Below are 21,318 nucleotides of genomic sequence, written 5' to 3'. Positions count from 1 at the left end.
ACTTTCTGAAACTAGACACATTATATAAATCCATGGTCATTGTAGTAAATAAAGTGCTAGTATTATATTCACTATTATATATTCCCCACAATGTAAAAACAACAACAACAATATAAAGTTGTGTTTTCATTTATTAGACTTTTTTGTTTTATTTTGGTAATGCTTCACGTATTTTGTAGGGGTACTTCCGTGTATATCACGTGGGAGATCCACGCGGAAGTAGCCGCGCAATGGAGGGCAATATGAGTTGTAAAGACGAAGACCTGTCCGTAATGACAGGGCTTTTTAACTGTTTGACAGAAGCGTACAGATGCTTTCTTGCGGGATCGTATCCCCCCCAAAATGCTGCCGATGTAGCGGGCGTAATATATTCCGGCTTTTGTGGACCTGTCCACGGGAAAGGCAGAGAAGGTTCCCCCTCAGAGTACTGCGGTGAAAACAGTGCGGAGCTGACTTGCATGTGCATGTCTTTCCTCGGGAGGGTTTCTTCCAATCTGACGTCTCAGGGGCTGCATCCAGACGTTAGGTTTTATTATGCGGAGGTCCTAAAAGTATTGCTTGAAGACATGGATCTCATCACGCACCTTGTAAGTGCTACCACTGCTCAGGGAGTAAAGACGTAAAGTTATCTTAATAATTGATTTAATTACCTTTTCCATAGGTAAAGCGGTTCCAAGCCGAGGACCACATTATCTCACATCTGGCTGCAAAGACGGCATCAAACTGTGTTTTTTACCTTATCTGCAAATCTGTAAGTAGTCATTCTTTGGGGATTCGTCTTCAGCAACGACTTTTTGTTTCCGTCTCTGAGATGACCGAAGCGCTTTAGCCTACCTACTGTAAATCACATACTATTAAAAAATATGCAACACTGTTCATTGTGTGTAATGTTAAGAATGGTGAAAAAAGCAACGTTTAAAATAACGTAAAAGGGTAAAACTTCAGCAACTGGTAGGTTGTACGACTAAGACCAGACTGGCCAGCCTGTGCACCACCTGGACTTACAAGAAAGCCTATGACTCAAAACCTCACACATGGAACCTGGAATTCATAGAGCTACACAAGATGAGCAGAACCCTAATAGTAAAAAAAGAGAGGAAAGGTAGTTACTGCAATCCTCTAAGGTCTATCAGAAGGCAACACACTGAAAATAGCCAATTGGGAACCATGAAAAGGCTACTAGGAAAGCTACAACAACCCAGCGAGTAAGGCAGGTCCTGAGAAGTAGGTGAATGGGAAGAACAAGATCAAGGCAATCGCCACCTACACCCAAAGGAGGAGCTCAAATCCACTGACATCAAGACAATGAAGCTTCTTACTTATGCATCTAGCCCTCTGAGACTGTACGCTGAGCGGAGGGAAGGAGACCAAGTGTCAGAAGCACTATCCAGGGTGAAACAACAAAGAGCCACATCATTTATTGTGGCCATCAGGAAGACGTATAGTACCATATCACCCCAATGGAGCACTTTGCTCTCAGATTGCAGCTTTACTTGTGGTTACTGGGATATTTAAAAGTAGTATGGGAGGCAGAACCTTCAGGTATCAGGCACCTTGTCTGTGGACCCAGCTTCCAGCTTGGATTTGGGAGACAGAGACCCTTTCTACTTTTAAGATTAGGCTGAGGACTTTCCTTTTTCTGAAAGCTTACAGCTATGGCTGAATCGTGTGACCTTGAATCCACACTTAGTAGGACTTAGCAGTAGACTTAGGCTGCTGGGGTCCTCTCAAGATGCACTGAGCGTTTCTCCTTCTCTTACCCTTTTTTACTCACCATCAACGGCTCTTTCACAGCATGTCTTTTATCTGGTCCCCCGCCCGACTGGTCATGGCAGATGGCTGCCGCGACCTGGTTCTGACGGGTTGGACAACAGTGGAAAGGAACTCCCTTTTAAAATGAAGGTTGAAAGGGAGTTTTTCCTCCCCACTGTTGCCAAGTCCTTACTCATAGGAGGTTATCTGTTAGGGTTTCTCTGTAAAATTTTAGTGTCTTTACCTTTCAGTATTGAGCACCTTGAAGTGACTGTTGTTGTGATTTGACAGTTTAAAATTGAATTTGAGTGCTTGTATGCTTAAATTTCTTAGGGACTTATCAGTCCTGCCTGGCAGAGGAAATGTGAACAAGCATTTCAGAACCCGTGGCCTGGTGCTGAATTAGATGCCTGTTTGTGGTCACTGACTGAAGTCTCCAAAAAACTTCTTAAAGGAGCTCATCGAGGTAAACGGTGTTAGTAATTTTCATTTTCAAGGAGTCCAAAATCCGCGATATCTAAGCTATAATGGTAACAAAAATACAGAAAATTGTAGAAACTGCAGCCAGAACATTTTAAGATTTTGAACATTTAAATGAATTTACTGAAAGATGAGTTTATTGAAATCATTTGTTCTGTAGCTAGGCTAACTCCTTGGGGTAAGATATGGGCAGATATGATGCTTACAGGATGACGGTTGATTTTGTCTACTCTCACATTTTGAATGCCTTTTTTTTCCTTCCATTAGAGCTCATGACACTTCTGGTAGGTTTTGACCTCACTCTAAGTGTTCTATGTTCAAAACTGCTCCCTGAAGAGAAGAAACACATGTCACAGCATTCAGTGGATTTTACCAGAAGCTCACACTGGGGAACATCATTATGTCTACTGCTAGACCTGCTTGAGGTGCTGACTTCTTCTAGTTTGGTATGTGGAGCTGGTGTCCGTTTGAAGAGTCAGAGAGTAACCCACCTTCACTCGTTGGCCCTCCTAAACATCTGCTGCTCCTCAGAGTATTATGTTAAAAAGAGAGTGCTGCTTCTTCTAAAGAGAGCAATCCTCCAGAAGGCTGGAGAGGACTGGATTTCAGGCGATGTGGCGTCAGGGAGGACGTGTGGAAACTGGAGCTCTGATATGAGCATTCTAGCTCGGACTGTGTTAAAAGCAGCTTCTGACAATTGGTTACTGAGTATTCAAATGCAGTCTGGCGCTTTCTTTGGAGGAACCAGGCACATTCTGGGAGATCAGATTCAGAACTGGGATTGCATGATGCTGAGAGCTGTCAGCCTCATTATTCTCAAGTCCATAGAGCTTTGCATCCAAACAGCTGCAGGATCAGGTGAGAATTAAAAAGAAATACCAGCGTGGTTGATGATCTATCATTTTTGCATGAGTACAATTAAAGATGTTGCTGAACTTTAAACCAATTAAATTAAAAACAAATCATTTGAAGCTCTTCTTTTTGATAACTGTGATAGTACTGGGTTTTTTTCCTCACTCAGAAATCTCAGCAGCACATTCAGTGGAAAAACAATGAAAGAGATGCTGAATGTTTTCACTCAGTGTCTGTTCTCTCCCCTGACCAGTCAAATCAAAGACAAAAATCTGGATGACAAATGCTTTGAAAATGACATTTGATATTTCAAATGTTGTGTAGCCAATGATTGTAAATCTAAAGTTATTAAGAAATGATCAGTCAAAAGAGGGTTTTCAGGAAAAACTGTTAAATGTTCAGTTTCTATGCCATATGTCAGAACAAGCTCCAGAGTGTGATTGAAGTGGTGGGTGGGTCCTTTTACATTTGGAGAGAAGCCGTTCAATAACAGATTAAATGCAGAGTTGAAGCTGCATCTATGTTTAAGTCACCCACAGTAATTATTTTATCTGAACTGAGTGTGATAAATTGGAGAGAAGCTCGAAGTGCCAGGTGGACAATAGATATCAATAAATAAAATGTTTTTTGTCCTGGCTCTCTGCCATCACCCACACCTGGTTATGCGGCAGATGGCTGCTCCTCCCTGGCGGAGTTTCTGACGGTGGTTTCGTCCTTTATGTCCTCCAATGGGCAGGGATAGTTCAGTAGGTAGAGTGGTGGCCCCATGATCGGAAGGTCGGGGGTTCGACTCCACTGAACGGCTACCCTGAGGTACCCCTGAGCAAGGTACCGTCCCTACACACTGCTCCCCGGGCGCTGCACTGGTGGCTGCCCACTGCTTCACTGGGTGAATGGGTTAAATGCAGAGGAACTATTTCCCCATGGGGACTAACACGCACACTTTACTTTTTTTTTTTTTGAAAAGAGTTTCGTTTTTCCATTCCACTGTCGCCAAATGTTTACTCAAAGGAGGTTGTTTGATTGCTGCAGTTTTCTTTGTATTATTGTCGGGTCTTTACCTTTAATCGCTTTCTCTAAACAGGCCAGGTTTCACCCAGGAAGTTTACCAATGATCTTAAAAGCCTTTATATGCTTTCTGCTGTGGCTTAGGCGTATGATTATCTTCTCAACACAGAAGTGAAGACTGCAACAGAGGTTCATGCATACATGCAGAGTCTGTGGGGCTTCCTGAGACAGTACAGGTTCAAACAGAGAGAGGTCACTCATCTCTGCTGCTGGATCAGCATGCTGTTTGGAGAACAGGATGATGACATGATGGAGGCAGCTAAAGCTCTGCTCTACATATTTCTTCATTACAGGTAAAACAGATACCAGATTTGGGTATGATATAAAAACTATAATGGTAAAGAGGTCCTGATGTTAGTTTACCATCTTTAAAGATGCTTAAAGATAACTTCTACACATGTAAAAGTATTCAGATTTAAAATATACATGTGTGTGTTTCTGTCACTGTTTACTGATACTTCACTGTCTTTCACTTTACCAGAAGAGAAAAATTCAAATAAGCTGTTAGTGTTTACGTGATATGTTCTAATTAGATTTTTCTCTCATTTTTAGACTGATGTCTGGGATGGATGAATTTGCAGTGCTGGAGACGGCCTGTGCATCTGGCTTTAACCCTCACTGTCACTTTGTGCTTCTGCTTCAGAGCATGTCCTTTGACTATAGCATCCTCCTAGACTTTCTGATCTCAGCTGAAACCTGCTTCCTGGAGTACTTTGTGCAGTACTTGAAATGCCTCCGAGATGATTGGCAGGGCTTCGCTGCAGCATGTGGACGTATCACTATGTCAGACTGTTGTCTTTCACAGCAGAAGAAGTTAGGCGCCGATAGGTCAACATTGAAATGTAAAGGAGAGCCAGATAAAGTAGAATCTGGTTCCTGTGTTATTCCACCAGCTGGAAGGCTAGGTATGGCTTCAGAGCTTCGCCTTGTAGAGTATGATACTTCTGATGAGTCTGATTCTGAGAATACAGTGGAATCTGTCTGTGCCTTGAATGGGAAACAATATAAGTCAACAGCTTTACTGAGTCCAAGACCGGAAGGATTATTACAGCCAGTGTTGCAGAGTGAAGAAACATCACATGCAAACATGGCATCTCTGTCATGGCAGCTTACAGGTGAAATATCAGTCAGAGCAGTCCATTGTTTGTCACAGCTTAGAGAGGTGGTAACGAGGCTGCACACAAAGAAGCTCTTCCCATATAACCCTTCTTCACTCTTAAAGCTCCTAGCGCAAGTAGAGAGCTGTTACCAGAAATCACACCTGTCACAATGCAGTAAATCATGAGGATGACTAGTTTCAGTGATTTTGTTTGTTTGCTGATGTGGTGTGCACTTCCTGTTCCTGCTATTGCACATATAAAAATATTATTGTCGATATTATAAATATTCATCCCTTTATCTGTATTTACATTTTGTCTTTCACTAATTGTTTTATATTTCTAAGTACAAATGCTATTTCATTGACAGTGTTACATTTAGTGCTCAGTCTTTAAAAAATATTACCATGTCTTACTATTATCATGTCATTAAGTAAAAAACGTCAAATTGTTTCTGAAGCTATACCATAGGGTGGCAGCAGAGGACTTTTAAGTGCATTCTCAGAAGGCAATTTTAATGTCACACCGGGGTGGATGTACCTCAGGAAGTTTTGGTGTTTTGGTCCCTGGCTGATCCAGTTTGTTTGAAAGATACCAAAGTTGTTCACAGATGCATTCATCAGGGTCTAAATGTTGGATACAGAATGATCTGACTCAGGAATTGTCCCAGCTTTTATAAAGCGCTTTGAGTGCACAGATAGAATAGAAAAGTGCCTTAAAGTCCATTTACCATTCACTCCCAGAGTTGCTATTTTTTTTTTTATTGTAAAGCAGTTTTGCTCTACGATTATGGCTGTCAAAGAGAACCACATTTTGTGCCATTCCGAGTTTTAATTTTTGTGCTATTTTGGCTGCGCTGAACGAATAAAACCCCATATTTGCTAGTAGATATAATTTTTTATTTTCATTTTAGAATTGTTGTCTCATTTCCTTAAATAAGCTTAAAATGGCTAAGCCATGCAAAAGCCGCCACAATTTATCTTCCGGCCAAAACATGTCCCATTTATACAAGTGAAAATACAATTTTTGATCCCAAATCAACTAACGAATTCCTTTATGCTAAGATTTCATTTTTGACAACTTGCCTTTAATGTTTTGTTTTTATATTTGTCCAACCAAATGGGTGTCTTGCTAATGAAATGATGAACGTGTGCTGCTAATGATGTTAGATAATTTTGTGTGTGCAAGTCTTTTTTTCTTAGAAGGCCACACTGTGTGTCATAAACTAATTCAATAATAATTACTGATAGGTGACCTTTCAGAGCTTCAAAGCTATCTCAGCAGCAAGAACCAAAGCTCAGGTAATTTATGCAACTGCACTGCAGCCATGGTTAGAAGTATGAGCAGTAGTGCAGGAGCACTCTGCAAGAAGATGGCAAGACTTTACAGCACAGAGGAGCCTCTGGAAAAGACACATCATACTCCTCCGGGCTGACATGGAGGAGGCCTCGGACGTAGAAACAGACCAGCTGGAGTCCAACTCTGACTCATCTGAAGGTGAGAGTGAAAATATGGTTGAAGCAGTCACAGGATGGACTCCTTATCCCCATATTTTGGTCTTCAACAAAGACTGCAATGCTCTACTACCTCCCAGTAGCCAAAGGTTTGCACTGCTGCTGATGGATGAAATCCTGCAGCAAATTGTGGCCATGCTAAAACCTTGAATGGGAAACACTTAGTGGCTTATGTAGGGATGCTCATTTTTGATGGTGTTTACAGGGCAAAACTCTTCTTCTTTAACGGGTAAAATCCAAAAACTATAATATTTGATATTTATATTTCAGGCTGAAGTAGTTTTAAAAGACCATTGGTCATTGGTTTTCAAGATGGCAGCTTGTAGTGAGGTTGTACTAGGGAGTGCTAGTACACCAGTTCACTGATTCTACACCCATAACTTTAGAAATGCAATTTATTACAAGTTACTACAGTGACATTATCTGTAAGCCTGGGATGAGCATTAGCAGCTACTTTTTGGGACAGTCTGACAACATGCCGTGAAGGAAAGTTGTAATACCCAACACTGTGGGGGACCCCAACTTGCAGAGCGGAGAGGCAAATGAGGGAACTAGCATGGGAACTGATGCACAGTTGAATATTGGAACACATCCATTAGTTTGTGAGGTGATTCAGGAAGTAACTGTGAAGTCATTGAAGATAAACTCGAGCCGGGTCTCCCTGCTATTTACAAGCACAAGGGAAACAACTGGAGGACCATGAGACGCACATAAAGGAAGCGGACGCCCGGATCTTGGCTATGGCGGATGTCACGACGGTGACCCTGGGCAAACTCCAATCATTGAAGAAGTGGGTAGAGGAACTAGCACAGCATGCTGATGACTTGGAAAATACAGGGTGGGCCATTTATATGGATACACTGTAATAACATGGGAATGGTTGGTGATATTAAAGTACTGTTTGTGGCACATTAGTATATGTGAGGGGGCAAACTCCTCAAGATGGGTGGTGACCATGGTGGCCATTTAGAAGTCGGCCATCTTGGATACAACTTCAATAGGAAGAGGGTCATGTGACACATCAAACTTATTGGTAATGTCACAAGAAAAACAATGGTGTGCTTGGTTTCAACGTAACTTTATTCTTTCATGAGTTATTTACAAGTTTCTGGCCACTTATAAGATGTGTTCAATGTGCTGCCCATTGTGTTGGATTGTCAATGCAACCCTCTTCACCCACTCTTCACACACTGATAGCAACACCGCAGGAGAAATGCCAGCACAGGCATCCAGTATCCGTAGTTTCAGGTGCTGCACATCTCGTATCTTCACACCATAGACAATTGCCTTCAGATGACCCCAAAGATAAAAGTCTAAGGGGTCAGATCGGGAGACTTTGGGGGCCATTCAACTGGCCCACGACGACCAATCCACTTTCCAGGAAACTGTTCATCTACATCATCATGTAGCAATTTCAAATATCCAGTGGCCTTGAGGTTTCCATTGATGAAGAATGGACCCACTATCGTTGTACCCCATATACCACACCAAACCATCACTTTTGTTGTTCCAACAGTCTTGGAGGGATCCATCCAATGAGGGTTAGTGTCAGACCAATAGCGGTGGTTTTGTTTGTTAACTTCACCATTCACATAAAAGTTTGCCTCATCACGGAACAAAATCTTCTGCGTGACCTGAGGGTCCTGTTCCAATTTTTGTTTTGCCCATTCTGCAAATTCTGTGGCCGATCTGGGTCATCCTCGCTGAGATGCTGCAGTAGCTGGAGTTTGTAAGGGTGCCATTTGTGAGTAGCTAATATCCGCCCAAGGGATGTTCCACTAATGCCACTCGCCAGTGACATGCGGCGAGTCGCTGTGGGCTCTTGCTGAATGAAGCTAGGACAGCCACTGATGTTTCTTCATTAGTGAGTTTTCTTGCTTCCAGATTTTGACAAATCCAACACTGGTAGAATGTGGACCTTGTCATGATGATCATAGAAGTGGTGGCGTCCATCGCTGCTTTTGTCAGATTCTTGCCGCTTGCCAACAGGGTACGATTTCATAAGCACGTGCAACTGTTTTATGTTTTACAGAAGGCTGCAAGGCTTGTCATGGTGTCTGCTGTTCTTTTCATATTGAGAAACATTTTAAATGAGTCTGAAGGAGACTTTGTGGTTTTTTAACACGAGTTGAGCAAGTTTAAATATTCCATGTACAGACAGTCCCTGCGGCAGGCAATCTGAATTACACATGCCTTTGCAAACACTGGTGAAGAAGGACTGCCTGAAATGCACCAAGTTCTCAACCAAGTAGTAATCTTATGACCTGTTCAGCCTTTTGTCCTGGCCCATCGAGCAGGGGAGATCCCTGCAGTTTGAGGCAGCGCTAAGTTATTCTTTTAGTGTTTCTCTTATTGTTCAATCAAAACTTTGCAAAAGTATAGAAATATGTTTGCACGTATTTCCCATTTGCAAGTTTAAAACCCCAAGATTTTTTTTTTCTTTGCCTTGTACTATCGTACAGGGCAGTAAAGAAACTCGCCAGGACAAATTCTTTATCGCCCTGTACAATACAAATCGTGCCTGTAGCACACCCATTGAGTACCACTGTGTTGCTCAAATATCCGTTCTGTTCTCTCAGATATGCATTGAGATGGCCGAACCTGGTGGATTAACACAGGTGATGGAGAGCAAAGTCACCAAGGACTATTTATCTGCTTGGTAAGTGTGTCCCACGATCAGAAGTGAGAAAAAGAGGAAATTTATTTTACACTGTGTTTCTTCATTTTCTTTAAAGTGTCTTCATGTCTGTCTGACCTTGTGCTTCTTTCTCTCCTCTTCATAGCAGTAAAGCTGGACGTATTGAGTCGTGAGTATCTTTCTTTTTCAGCTTTAGTGGCAGAGTCAAATATACCATACGCTCCTCAAGGTCGTCTGTAGTAAACAGTTCCCAAAGATGCAAAAAGAGCAGCATGTGATTTAGATATAAGCAACTCTAGATTAGGAATTTGAAATGGAATTTCTTATTTCACATGAACATTTTGTGACAACAAACCTCTTTTCGTGGTAACCTACTGGCATCTTTGCTTTTAAATTCAGTTTGAAGAGCCTGAAACAGCGTCTGCAAGACTCTGGTGACAACCTCAAAATGAAAACCAAGAAGACCGCAGAATCGACTGATGCAGTGACCAAAGGTGACTGCCAGGCGGAGAGCCAGAGGACCGAGGAGGAAGCAGGGACCCAGCCCGATGCTGCAGCCGCCCCTGCTGGACAGCAGCCAGAGCCCAAGTGTCCTGATGACGAGACACAGGAGGGAGAGGAGAATGATGGATGGAGCATGGCCGACATTAAAGGTACAAAGAGCTGCTTTAAATCAGCAAAATACACCGCTCTGACAGCCAAAACACAGTAAAGTGAATATAAAAAGACAAGTTGTGATATTTTGTGGCTCTGATCTCATATTTGTGCTCCTCACTGTGCTACAGACATTCAGCCTGGTGGTAGTAATATATTTTATATATGTGGTGTTTAAGAAATGCTCCGTTGGTGCGATGACTATGTCCCACACCATCACCAGCCTGAGATTTTGATACAAGGCAGGATGGATCCAAGATTTCTGACCCTACCATCCTAATGTCACAGCAGAAACTGAGATTCAACAGACCAGGCAGCGTTTTTATTTTACAGCGTTGCTGAGCCTGTGTGAATTGTACCCTCAGTTTTGCGTTCTTAGCTTAGAGAAGTCGAACCCAGTGTGGTCTTCTGCTGCTGTAGCTCATCTGCTTCAGTGTTGGATGTGCTGTGCGTTCAGAGATGCTCTTGTGCATTGTAATAAGTGGTTGTTTGGCTTGCTCTGGCCTTCCGGTCAGCGTGAAGCAGTTATTTCATTCTCCTCTAAACTCAAAAATGCATTTCCTCCAGGGAACTGCCACTCACTGGATATTTTCTGTTTCAGACGGTTTTATGTAAACCCTAGAGATGCTTCTGTGGGAAAATCCCAGCACATCAGCAGTTTTTGAAATGCTAAGCTCAGCAAACATGCCACGTTTAAGTGACTTAAATTATTTTTCTTCTTCATTCTGATGCTCAGTTTGAATTTCAGCAGGTCACCTGACCATGTCTACATACCTAAATCACTAAGTTGCTGCCATGTGATTGGCTGATTAGAGAGTCGCATTAATGAGCAGTCAAACAGGTGTACCTAATAAAGTGGCCGATGAACGTTTCAGCTTTTCAAGTAAATCGAAATCATTTGTTCAATTATTATTGAGTTATAATTGAATGTTTAAATATGTTATAAACCCAGTGGCTCCTGTAGCAGATTCGTTGATGATTAACGTGTCGCTCTTTTCATTTTCAGTTGTGGGTAAACGCAGGAGGGAGCTTGTCGGAGCTGAGGCAAAGCGATCTCGCTCTCAGTCTCCGTGTGTTGTAGCAGATTTCAGACTGCCTCAGTTCAACCCTAACAGCCCCATCGGTCAGACACACACACTCTAAATTCAAATGTGTTGTTAATACTTGTCTAATCTTCCTGTTTCTGCTTCTCTGCAGGTCAGGAGTTTGTGGTCCCTAAATCAGGATTTTTCTGTAACATCTGCTCTGTTTTCTGCCTGAATGAGAAGACCGCCAAGGAACTCCACTGCTGCAGCCAGAAACACTACGACAACCTGCAGGTGCGCACGCACATACATATACACGATTCAGCACACAAAATCACACTGTTGGCCTAACGATGTTTGTTTTCTCACTTTTCCCTTTTTTTAGAAATATTATGAGGAACGTCGACAAAGAGCTACAAAAGCTTTGTCTCAGACGTCTCCAGGCTCCGTTTCTGACTGATGGACCTGATCTACTGTATTTTTAACACATAACTGTGCAGAGTGTATATAGGATTAGGAGTAGCAACCGACTGAACAAAACCAATGTTTTTTGGCTTTTTCCATGTGTGAGTTTGCTCTTTGCGACGGAGTGACGGACAACTGGCAATGAGATGGCCAGTATCATGGCAATAAAAGCATTCTCGGACAGTCATGCGGACCTGATCAGGGCGCGTTTGACGCTTAGGAGAAACCCTCAAACTCCTCGCAGGTTTCGACAACGGGGCACATTCACGGCGCACAGCTGAAAACGCAACGCGATGGGTCAACACAAACTCATCTGCGAGAACAGCAGCTTTAGACAACGAATCCACCTTTTGCTCATTGATATATACAACAACATTCTCTGGAAGACACGTTTTGAATTCCTCCAGCAGGACCAATTCTCTTAGCTGAGCAAAGTCCTTCACTTTACTTGCAGCTAACCACTTATCAAACAAGAGAGTCTTCTCCCTGGCAAACTCTACATGTGTTTGGTTGGCAGATTTTTCACACGACCGAAACCTCTGGCGATATGCCTCTGGAACTAGCTCATAAGCCCTTAAAATAGTGGATTTCACAATTTCATAATCCAGGCTGTCATCAATAGACAAGCTCGCACACACTTCCTGTGCTTTCCCCACCAATTTACACTGCAGCAACAAACTCCACACATCCTTGGGCCATTTCAAAGTGGTTGCGATGCGTTCAAAGGCATTAAAGTAAGAGTCAACCTCACTTTCTCTGAAAGGTGGCACTAAAGCAATTTGCCTGCTTGCATCAAATTGGTCAGAGGAGAGTGAATCAGAAGATTTACTCACAACTTTACTCACTGGGGTAGAGGTAACATTGCGCTGCCGGGAAGGATCCAGCTCCATAGCCCTTATGCGGAGATGCATAAGCTCAACTTCTTTGGACTTAGTCGCAAGCTCCACCTCTTTCAGGCGAAGGGCGAGCCCAAGATCCTCCGTAACCAATCCTGTTGATTGTCCGGCTGGGCTAACGTTTGGGATCTGAATGGCAGCAGGAGCCTCCGCCCCTGGCGACACCCGTCCACTGGGAGCTTTTGGGATGGTTGCAGCAGCTTCTGCTCCCGCATCCACCACCAAACCTCCAGTCGCCTCAACCGGCCGAGGTTTCGACTCCGCAAATACCCCCTTATCCACCAGCTGAGCTGTCAGGCACTGCTTAATTTCTGCCTTTTTAGCATGTAAAGGCACACTAACATTAAACAAATCTGCCACCAACAACAAATCCGCCTTTGTGCATCGATCCAACTTATCCACGGTGGGTTGTAGTGCAAAATCATCCACATCAAAAGTCATTGTGACTAGATCACCCCCAACACTACAAGAAAACTGCCAACCAAAAACTGCAGACAACCCACAAAATACAATGAGCAAAAAGAATGGCAAAAGAAAAAAAAAAAAAAGGACGAGCCCCCACTTTATGTTACGCCCCAGTCTAGGGGTACAGGAACGCAACACAAGTTTGAAAGAATTGCCCCGCCCTGGTCCCCAAAACCATACACAAAGGGAAACCAATTTCTTAGTGAATCGTGATTTATTTTTCTGCACTGCAAAAATGAAGCTCCGGGGTGAACAAAGGCCAAAATAACAAACAAAACAAGCTAAGTCAGGAGGAGGTGTTATCTACAACCCTATGTGAAATCAAATATCAAACAAAAGACAAGCGCTACACCTAACTCCCTAACTGAAATAAACAGGAGAAAACAGTGCAAGGAAAAACAATAAGGCAGCTCACCCCTTCTGTTGCAGTGCTATTTACAATGAAAACTAATGTACACACTATATACAAAACTCCAAAAAAGTCTCAGGTTTTGGAGGCCAGGGTCAGGTCTGCTGCTGCTGTCAGTGGCTGCCCCGGGACAACTGCTGGTGAGGGATTTGAATGAAGATCACATGGCCAGGGGACCAATCAGTAGCCGTCAGCTCATCCACTCCGGGACCTGCAAAGACTTAAAGGCACAGACAACAACAGCCACCAAAACAGATTATGGACAGGGCCATAACATGTTTGCGGTTTTGTGATTTGTTTCTTATTTCCTGTTTTACTTTGAAAGTTCATGTCTTATGTCAGTGTGTTCAGTTTTACCTCTCCCCTGTCTCGTTAGCCTGATTTCTCCCAGCTGTGTCTCCCTCCCTCCCGCCCATTCCCTAATTACTCCCCTGTGTATTTAAGCCCTGTGTTTTCCTGGGCTCCCTGTCGCGTCGTACCTTCAACCTGCTGTGTGTTTGTAATGTCCAGTCCTCCAGCACCTCGCTTTAGAGTCTTGTTTTCCTTTTGTAAGTTTTATTTTGTCAATCATTCTTCCAGCAATAAAGCTGCGTTTTCAGTTTCTTCCCGTCTCCAAGAGTCCTGCATTTTTGCGTCCACCGCTTCTGCTCGCCTGCCACACAGCCAACCATGACAATAGCAGAATCTAGTATAACATGGAAACACCTACCTGAAACACAGACTTTATGTATTTTAAGTACTTGAGTAAATGTTCCCACTACTATCTGCACTCACTTCTGAAGATATTTAGACTAGTGAGAGAACTCTGAGCTCCTCCGCTTCATGTGAGATTCACTTTCCACTGTTTCCTTTCTTTCTTTTTTTAAATCCCTTTCCATTGCATTAATGTCTTGAAATACCAGGAAACCAAGCATCTGCCTCTGGAGACTTTTGACTCAAAAGGCAATAAAAACCAAAACAAATGTAAAAAAAATGAATACAGGAAAAATTCCATTTTCACAAATGTCAAAACATTTTTAAATTAAAATTAATCTTTTTTTCCTATTAAAAAGTTGTAAAAATGAGTGCAAGGCCATGATGCCATAGCAGAGGATGTACTTCCTGAGGGAGCTGAAGAAATTCAACCTGCCAACACGGGCGATGATGCAATTCTACACTGCAATCATCGAGTCCATCCTCAACTCCATCACCGTGTGGTACGCTGGAGCCACTATCAGGGACAGTGGCGGTCCTAGCCTGTTTGGCGCCACAGGCGAACACTCTCTCTGCCCAATGGTGTGCTTGGTTATCCTTTCATGAGTTGTTTACAAGTTTCTCTTTGTTCACAGCCATTGATATGTCGAAGAGGTTAACATGTTAGGAGCGGATCGAAATTGTGTTGATATCTGGTGAACGCAGTAACCGGGTCATTGCAGCAGATTTCAATGCAAGACACCCTACGAGACCACCCATCTCCCATGCTACAGTCAGCAAACTGCTTGCTAAGTTTCGTGAAACTGGTTCTACGGTGGCTGGGAAGTGCAAATCGCAACAAATTAAAAAACCGCAACAAATTAAAAAAAAACCACAACAAATTACAAAAAGCCCACAACAAATTAAAAATCCTTGACGGAAAGGGATTGTCTAAAATACCGGAAGTGACACAATGATTAGCCTAATAGGGCTTTGGAGCGTGATGTCACGGGGGTGGGCGTGTTGTGGGGGTTTTGTATTTTGTTGTGGGCTTTGTGTAATTTGTTGTGGGGGTTTTGTATTTTGTTGTGGGGGTTTTGTATTTTGTTGTGGGCTTTGTGTAATTTGTTGTGGGGGTTTTGTATTTTGTTGTAGGCTTTTTGTAATTTGTTGTAGGCTTTTTGTATTTTGTTGTGGGCTTTTTGTAATTTGTTGTGGGCTTTTTGTAATTTGTTGTGGGCTTTGTGTAATTTGTTGTAGGCTTTTTGTAATTTGTTGTAGGCTTTTTGTAATTTGTTGTGGGCTTTTTGTAATTTGTTGTGGGCTTTGTGTAATTTGTTGTGGGGGTTTTCTATTTTGTTGTGGGGGTTTTGTATTTTGTTGTGGGCTTTTTGTAATTTGTTGTAGGCTTTTTGTAATTTGTTGTAGGCTTTTTGTAATTTGTTGTAGGCTTTTTGTAATTTGTTGTGGGCTTTTTGTAATTTGTTGTGGGGGTTTTGTATTTTGTTGTGGGGGTTTTCTATTTTGTTGTGGGCTTTTTGTAATTTGTTGTGGGCTTTTTGTAATTTGTTGTAGGCTTTTTGTAATTTGTTGTAGGCTTTTTGTAATTTGTTGTGGGCTTTTTGTAATTTGTTGTGGGCTTTTTGTAATTTGTTGTAGGCTTTTTGTAATTTGTTGTAGGCTTTTTGTAATTTGTTGTAGGCTTTTTGTAATTTGTTGTGGGCTTTTTGTAATTTGTTGTGGGGGTTTTGTATTTTGTTGTGGGGGTTTTCTATTTTGTTGTGGGCTTTTTGTAATTTGTTGTGGGCTTTTTGTAATTTGTTGTAGGCTTTTTGTAATTTGTTGTAGGCTTTTTGTAATTTGTTGTGGGCTTTTTGTAATTTGTTGTGGGGGTTTTGTATTTTGTTGTGGGGGTTTTGTATTTTGTTGTGGGGGTTTTGTATTTTGTTGTGGGCTTTGTGTAATTTGTTGTGGGCTTTTTGTATTTTGTTGTGGGGGTTTTGTAATTTGTTGTGGGGGTTTTGTATTTTGTTGTGGGCTTTGTGTATTTTGTTGTGGGGGTTTTGTATTTTGTTGTAGGCTTTTTGTAATTTGTTGTGGGCTTTTTGTATTTTGTTGTGGGGGTTTTGTAATTTGTTGTGGGGGTTTTGTATTTTGTTGTGGGGGTTTTGTATTTTGTTGTGGGGGTTTTGTATTTTGTTGTGGGCTTTGTGTAATTTGTTGTGGGCTTTTTGTATTTTGTTGTGGGGGTTTTGTAATTTGTTGTGGGGCTTTTTGTAATTTGTTGTGGGGGTTTTGTATTTTGTTGTGGGGCTTTTTGTATTTTGTTGTGGGGGTTTTGTATTTTGTTGTGGGCTTTTTGTATTTTGTTGTGGGGGTTTTGTAATTTGTTGTGGGGCTTTTTGTAATTTGTTGTGGGGGTTTTGTATTTTGTTGTGGGCTTTTTGTATTTTGTTGTGGGGGTTTTGTATTTTGTTGTGGGGGTTTTGTATTTTGTTGTGGGCTTTGTGTAATTTGTTGTGGGGGTTTTGTATTTTGTTGTGGGCTTTGTGTAATTTGTTGTGGGGGTTTTGTATTTTGTTGTAGGCTTTTTGTAATTTGTTGTAGGCTTTTTGTATTTTGTTGTGGGCTTTTTGTAATTTGTTGTGGGCTTTTTGTAATTTGTTGTGGGCTTTGTGTAATTTGTTGTGGGGGTTTTCTATTTTGTTGTGGGCTTTTTGTAATTTGTTGTGGGCTTTTTGTAATTTGTTGTGGGCTTTTTGTAATTTGTTGTAGGCTTTTTGTAATTTGTTGTGGGCTTTTTGTAATTTGTTGTAGGCTTTTTGTAATTTGTTGTGGGCTTTTTGTAATTTGTTGTGGGGGTTTTGTATTTTGTTGTGGGGGTTTTGTATTTTGTTGTGGGCTTTTTGTAATTTGTTGTGGGCTTTGTGTAATTTGTTGTGGGCTTTTTGTAATTTGTTGTGGGGGTTTTGTAATTTGTTGTTGTTGTTTTGTATTTTGTTGTGGGCTTTTTGTATTTTGTTGTGGGCTTTTTGTATTTTGTTGTGGGGGTTTTGTATTTTGTTGTGGGCTTTTTGTAATTTGTTGTGGGGGTTTTGTATTTTGTTGTGGGCTTTTTGTATTTTGTTGTGGGCTTTTTGTATTTTGTTGTGGGCTTTTTGTAATTTGTTGTGGGGGTTTTGTATTTTGTTGTGGGCTTTTTGTAATTTGTTGTGGGGGTTTTGTATTTTGTTGTGGGCTTTTTGTATTTTGTTGTGGGCTTTTTGTAATTTGTTGTGGGCTTTTTGTATTTTGTTGTGGGGGTTTTGTATTTTGTTGTGGGGGTTTTGTATTTTGTTGTGGGGGTTTTGTATTTTGTTGTGGGCTTTTTGTATTTTGTTGTGGGCTTTTTGTAATTTGTTGTGGGGGTTTTGTATTTTGTTGTGGGCTTTTTGTATTTTGTTGTGGGCTTTTTGTATTTTGTTGTGGGCTTTTTGTAATTTGTTGTGGGCTTTTTGTATTTTGTTGTGGGGGTTTTGTATTTTGTTGTGGGGGTTTTGTATTTTGTTGTGGGCTTTGTGTAATTTGTTGTGGGGGTTTTGTATTTTGTTGTGGGGGTTTTGTATTTTGTTGTGGGGGTTTTGTATTTTGTTGTGGGCTTTGTGTAATTTGTTGTGGGGGTTTTGTATTTTGTTGTGGGCTTTTTGTAATTTGTTGTGGGCTTTTTGTAATTTGTTGTGGGCTTTTTGTAATTTGTTGTGGGCTTTTTGTATTTTGTTGTGGGCTTTTTGTAATTTGTTGTGGGCTTTTTGTAATTTGTTGTGGGCTTTTTGTATTTTGTTGTGGGGGTTTTGTATTTTGTTGTGGGCTTTTTGTAATTTGTTGTGGGGGTTTTGTATTTTGTTGTGGGCTTTTTGTATTTTGTTGTGGGCTTTTTGTATTTTGTTGTGGGCTTTTTGTATTTTGTTGTGGGCTTTTTGTAATTTGTTGTGGGGGTTTTGTATTTTGTTGTGGGCTTTTTGTATTTTGTTGTGGGGGTTTTGTATTTTGTTGTGGGCTTTTTGTAATATTGTAAGCAATACTAATTTAGAATTCAGTGACATCAAAATCCTTCTAGTCCTGATGTCGAGCGCTCTTTTTCACTAATGTGTTGTTGTTGTTGTTGTTTATAGATTGTAAGAGCAGGATGGCTAAAAGAAAGGCCAGTCCTGAAAAAACGACCCCCATAAAAAGAAGGAGGGTCACTGAGCAGGCTGGTCCTTCCACCAGCTCAGATGCTCATGTGGTCAGGGGAGTCAAGCTAAAGGTCCAACAAGATGAAGCAGGGACAACCAATACAGCAAAAAAGCGTAAACGTCTTGACCATGTGAGCGGTGACAAGGGGCAGGCATCTTCCTGGTTGGACACTGGTAAAGGTAGGCTAATTAGTTGAGTGAGGGGTAGATTAAGTGTACATCTGGTTGCTAGTTTGAAGGTATTAGTGTTTGGGAGATATTTGTGTCTATTATCTAATAAGCTGACGTGCTTTTGGTGTTTTCCACATCTGCAGACTGCAGCATAGAAATTTCAGAGAGCTGCAGTAAAAACAAAAAGGCTGGCAAAAGGAAAGCTGCGGGAGACACCAGGGACCCACCTAAGAAAAAGAACGTGGACCAGGACAAAACCAAAACTGATGCCAAAAAGTCAGTGGCTGAACAGAAACGTAAGTAGCAAGCAGCTTAGCTTTTATATTCAGGTGAAGAGCAAAATGAACATTTAGGGTACAGCAGAGAGTAATTTGTGTGACAGCTGTAGTAAAACCCAATTTGTGTTTGTCTGTTTAGGAGACTTCCAAGCGAGATACGTGGAGGAGCACCGGCTTGGAGAAGGAGGATGCGGAGCAGTGTTTGCTGGCTACCGCATAAAGGATCATTTACCAGTAAGTGTTCAGATGGTGGTAGTGAGACAGGCAGTAATGCAGATAAGGGATAATATCGTAAGCTGAGACGTATGCCGTTTTACACCTTTAATTATGTCATACTGAGGAAATGCTCATCAATGCCCTGTGTCTTTTAGGTGGCCATCAAACACATCCCAAAGGGGAAAGTGTACTGCAAAGTGAAGGTAAATGTGCAAGACTTGCATTGTTTTTACATTAGTGGATTGCATGCAGCGTTCACCTGTGGAACGTCTGTGCCTCATCATCCACTTTGTTAAAATATTTCAGGATGACAACGGGAAGAATCTGTCGGTGGAAGTTGCCATCATGCTGAAGCTTGCAGCTGAAGCAGATGGATCAGTGGAAACATCAGCCCCAGTGTCTCTGTTGGAGTGGTTTGACTTTGGTAGAGAGCTGATCCTGGTGATGGAGAGACCTGTCCCCGCTGTGGACCTGGATAAATACATAGAAGAAAATGGAGGATTTTTGCCAGAGGACAAGGCCAAGGCAAGTTGACTTGCCTTAGAAGAGTCTTAGACTGTACATCATTCAATCAAAGCACAGAGTATTAGAGAAACATTAACCCATTGATTGGTTATTGTCTTTTTCATCGTTTCCAGGTAGGGCTGGGCTATATCACACCGTTCACGGTAATACCGGTGTAATTTTGGGCAACGATAGGAAAATGAAATATGGCGATAGAATATGGGTAAAACGCGCATGTGCAGTGCCTTTGTTTACATATGCACATGGCGGTGACGCAGAAAGAGAAGAGCAAAAGTGGATCGTTGAATGAAACGGATGAACCAGAACTGGTTTGTAAAAATGCTGCAGCTTCAGTGGTGTGGAACTGGTTTAGCTTTCGTCCGTCAGATACACAACAAAGCACAATTTTTGGTAGCGCATGCTAGCAGGCCGTCGTTATTACCGTGTTGTATGGAAAATACGGCGCACTTAAAATCAATCCTTTGAATTTTCTGAAAGTCGACAGCGCCCCTTATAATCCCGTGTGCCTTATGTATGAACTCTGGTTGTGTTTACTGACCTCGAAACGGTTTTATGTGCACGGCGACTTTGCTAAGCTACAAAGCCGCACCGCTCGATGGATTGTCGGAGCATTACGGCTATCGTAGGCAGGCGCCTCGCGGAGTGATACGTACTGCACCTCAACATGATATTACCGTATTGTGTGTGTATGACCTCTTTTTAAGTTTTGTGGATATTATACATGGTTATGCTGAGGATATGTCGGCCAGTTTCCACTGGAAATGCCTTTTGGTTAAACTGTCAGCGAGGAATTTGCATTTTTATATAACTTTAATGGACATAAAAAAACAGCTGCTTGTTTAAGTGAAAATACATTGATGGGGTTTTTTGCACTAATAAAGTTGTGGAGTTGTAAAGTATTTTGTCTAGTGTCAGTTATATCGTCAGTTATATCGTTATCGCAACTTTTCAAATGTATATCGTGATGAATATTTTTGGTCATATCGTCCTGCTCTATTTCCAGGTCATTCTGAAGCAGCTGGTTGATGCTGCGAAGCACCTGGAGGATAAACACATCTTTCACCGGGACATCAAGAGTGAGAACATTCTAATTGAGACCGGCTCAGATGTACCGCGTGTTCGTATCATCGACTTTGGACTCAGCTGCTTTTTTAAGGAGCGGTCGCAGTACCGCCTCTTCTATGGTAACATATTCTGCTCTTGCTCTTCACAGATGTCACAGTTTTCGCCTTTTGTTTTAGAAGAAATTGCAATTGTGTCTGTTTATTAGGTACAGAAATTTACTCCCCTCCCGAGTGGTACGGGCGCAGTTGCTACAGGTGTGGACCCACCACGGTATGGCAAATGGGAGTGGTTCTGTACGAAGCGCTTCATGCGGGGGACTTTGACACCACGAGCTTCCTCAAAAAGCGCCTGAAATTCAAAAGACATCTGTCCAAAAGTAAGAAAACGTCACACTTCAAGACTGACTGATGGCTTGGACCACTGGAACTATCATCTTCATGTTTTTTCTCTTTCCTTTCTTTCCAGACTGCCGGGATTTCTTGGACGCGTGTTTAACCAAAGTCCCGGAGACGCGGCCGACGCTGGAGGACCTACAGCATCACACTTGGCTGAGATAAGCCTATCACACACACACAAACACACACAATTCAGACGTTATCATTTATGTGTGATGTATGAATTACCTTTCTTTTTTTCAGGAAATAATTTTTTTAATTGGCCCACTTTAAATTTCACTGTTTTGGAATTCCTGTAACCCCCCCAGCCATCCCAGGAAAGGGGATCTATCTTTGAATGGGCTTTCCCGAGGTTTCTTCCCGTCAATCTGGCCCCCCCAGGGGAGTTTTTCCTCGTCTTCATAGAGAGCTTGGGCTGGCTCAGGAGCTCCATCAAAACTGTCTTTATTTAATTACTCAAATGTAAT

The 21,318-nt window shown here is 41.9% G+C and overlaps 3 protein-coding genes across 3 annotated transcripts; all 3 read left to right on the top strand.

The window, feature by feature from the left end:
* The first annotated feature begins 203 nt into the window (after positions 1–203).
* On the top strand, positions 204–6,136 carry lins1 (lines homolog 1). The gene is made up of 6 exons (XM_085278759.1): positions 204–587; positions 662–751; positions 2,086–2,218; positions 2,500–3,090; positions 4,262–4,445; positions 4,705–6,136. The coding sequence occupies exons 1-6, from the start codon at positions 231–233 to the stop codon at positions 5,435–5,437; spliced, it is 2,088 nt and encodes a 695-aa protein (XP_085134885.1). The 5' UTR covers positions 204–230; the 3' UTR covers positions 5,438–6,136.
* Positions 6,137–8,894: 2,758 nt separating this feature from the next.
* LOC146583881 (uncharacterized) lies at positions 8,895–13,842 on the top strand. The gene is made up of 6 exons (XM_085278758.1): positions 8,895–9,422; positions 9,547–9,570; positions 9,801–10,054; positions 11,062–11,178; positions 11,253–11,374; positions 11,466–13,842. Exons 1-6 carry the CDS (start codon positions 9,355–9,357, stop codon positions 11,538–11,540), a joined length of 660 nt encoding a protein of 219 aa, XP_085134884.1. The 5' UTR covers positions 8,895–9,354; the 3' UTR covers positions 11,541–13,842.
* A 4,310-nt stretch (positions 13,843–18,152) lies between these two features.
* Positions 18,153–20,985, top strand: LOC146583880 (serine/threonine-protein kinase pim-1-like). The gene is made up of 7 exons (XM_085268042.1): positions 18,153–18,381; positions 18,516–18,668; positions 18,790–18,884; positions 19,022–19,069; positions 19,173–19,391; positions 20,395–20,575; positions 20,662–20,985. Exons 1-7 carry the CDS (start codon positions 18,153–18,155, stop codon positions 20,862–20,864), a joined length of 1,128 nt encoding a protein of 375 aa, XP_085124168.1. The 3' UTR covers positions 20,865–20,985.
* The last annotated feature ends 333 nt before the right edge of the window (positions 20,986–21,318 follow it).

The sequence above is a fragment of the Mchenga conophoros genome, linkage group LG1 (genome assembly GCF_057382185.1).
Source record: "Mchenga conophoros isolate Kocher_MC1m ecotype Shallow Benthic linkage group LG1, M_conophoros_male_GT1.1, whole genome shotgun sequence".
NCBI classification, from domain to species: Eukaryota; Metazoa; Chordata; class Actinopteri; order Cichliformes; family Cichlidae; genus Mchenga; species Mchenga conophoros.
This window is presented reverse-complemented; position numbering and strand designations above follow the sequence as displayed.

Coding starts and splice junctions, on each gene's coding strand:
- lins1 (XM_085278759.1), top strand. CDS start 231: ATGGAGGGCAATATGAGTTGTAAAGACGAAGACCTGTCCGTAATGACA. Junction 2,219..2,499: donor TCTTAAAGGAGCTCATCGAG/GTAAACGGTGTT, acceptor TCCTTCCATTAG/AGCTCATGACACTTCTGGTA. Junction 3,091..4,261: donor CCAAACAGCTGCAGGATCAG/GTGAGAATTAAA, acceptor TTCTCAACACAG/AAGTGAAGACTGCAACAGAG.
- LOC146583881 (XM_085278758.1), top strand. CDS start 9,355: ATGGCCGAACCTGGTGGATTAACACAGGTGATGGAGAGCAAAGTCACC. Junction 11,179..11,252: donor CAACCCTAACAGCCCCATCG/GTCAGACACACA, acceptor GCTTCTCTGCAG/GTCAGGAGTTTGTGGTCCCT. Junction 11,375..11,465: donor AACACTACGACAACCTGCAG/GTGCGCACGCAC, acceptor CCCTTTTTTTAG/AAATATTATGAGGAACGTCG.
- LOC146583880 (XM_085268042.1), top strand. CDS start 18,153: ATGGCTAAAAGAAAGGCCAGTCCTGAAAAAACGACCCCCATAAAAAGA. Junction 19,070..19,172: donor AAGTGTACTGCAAAGTGAAG/GTAAATGTGCAA, acceptor AAAATATTTCAG/GATGACAACGGGAAGAATCT. Junction 20,576..20,661: donor GCAGTACCGCCTCTTCTATG/GTAACATATTCT, acceptor TCTGTTTATTAG/GTACAGAAATTTACTCCCCT.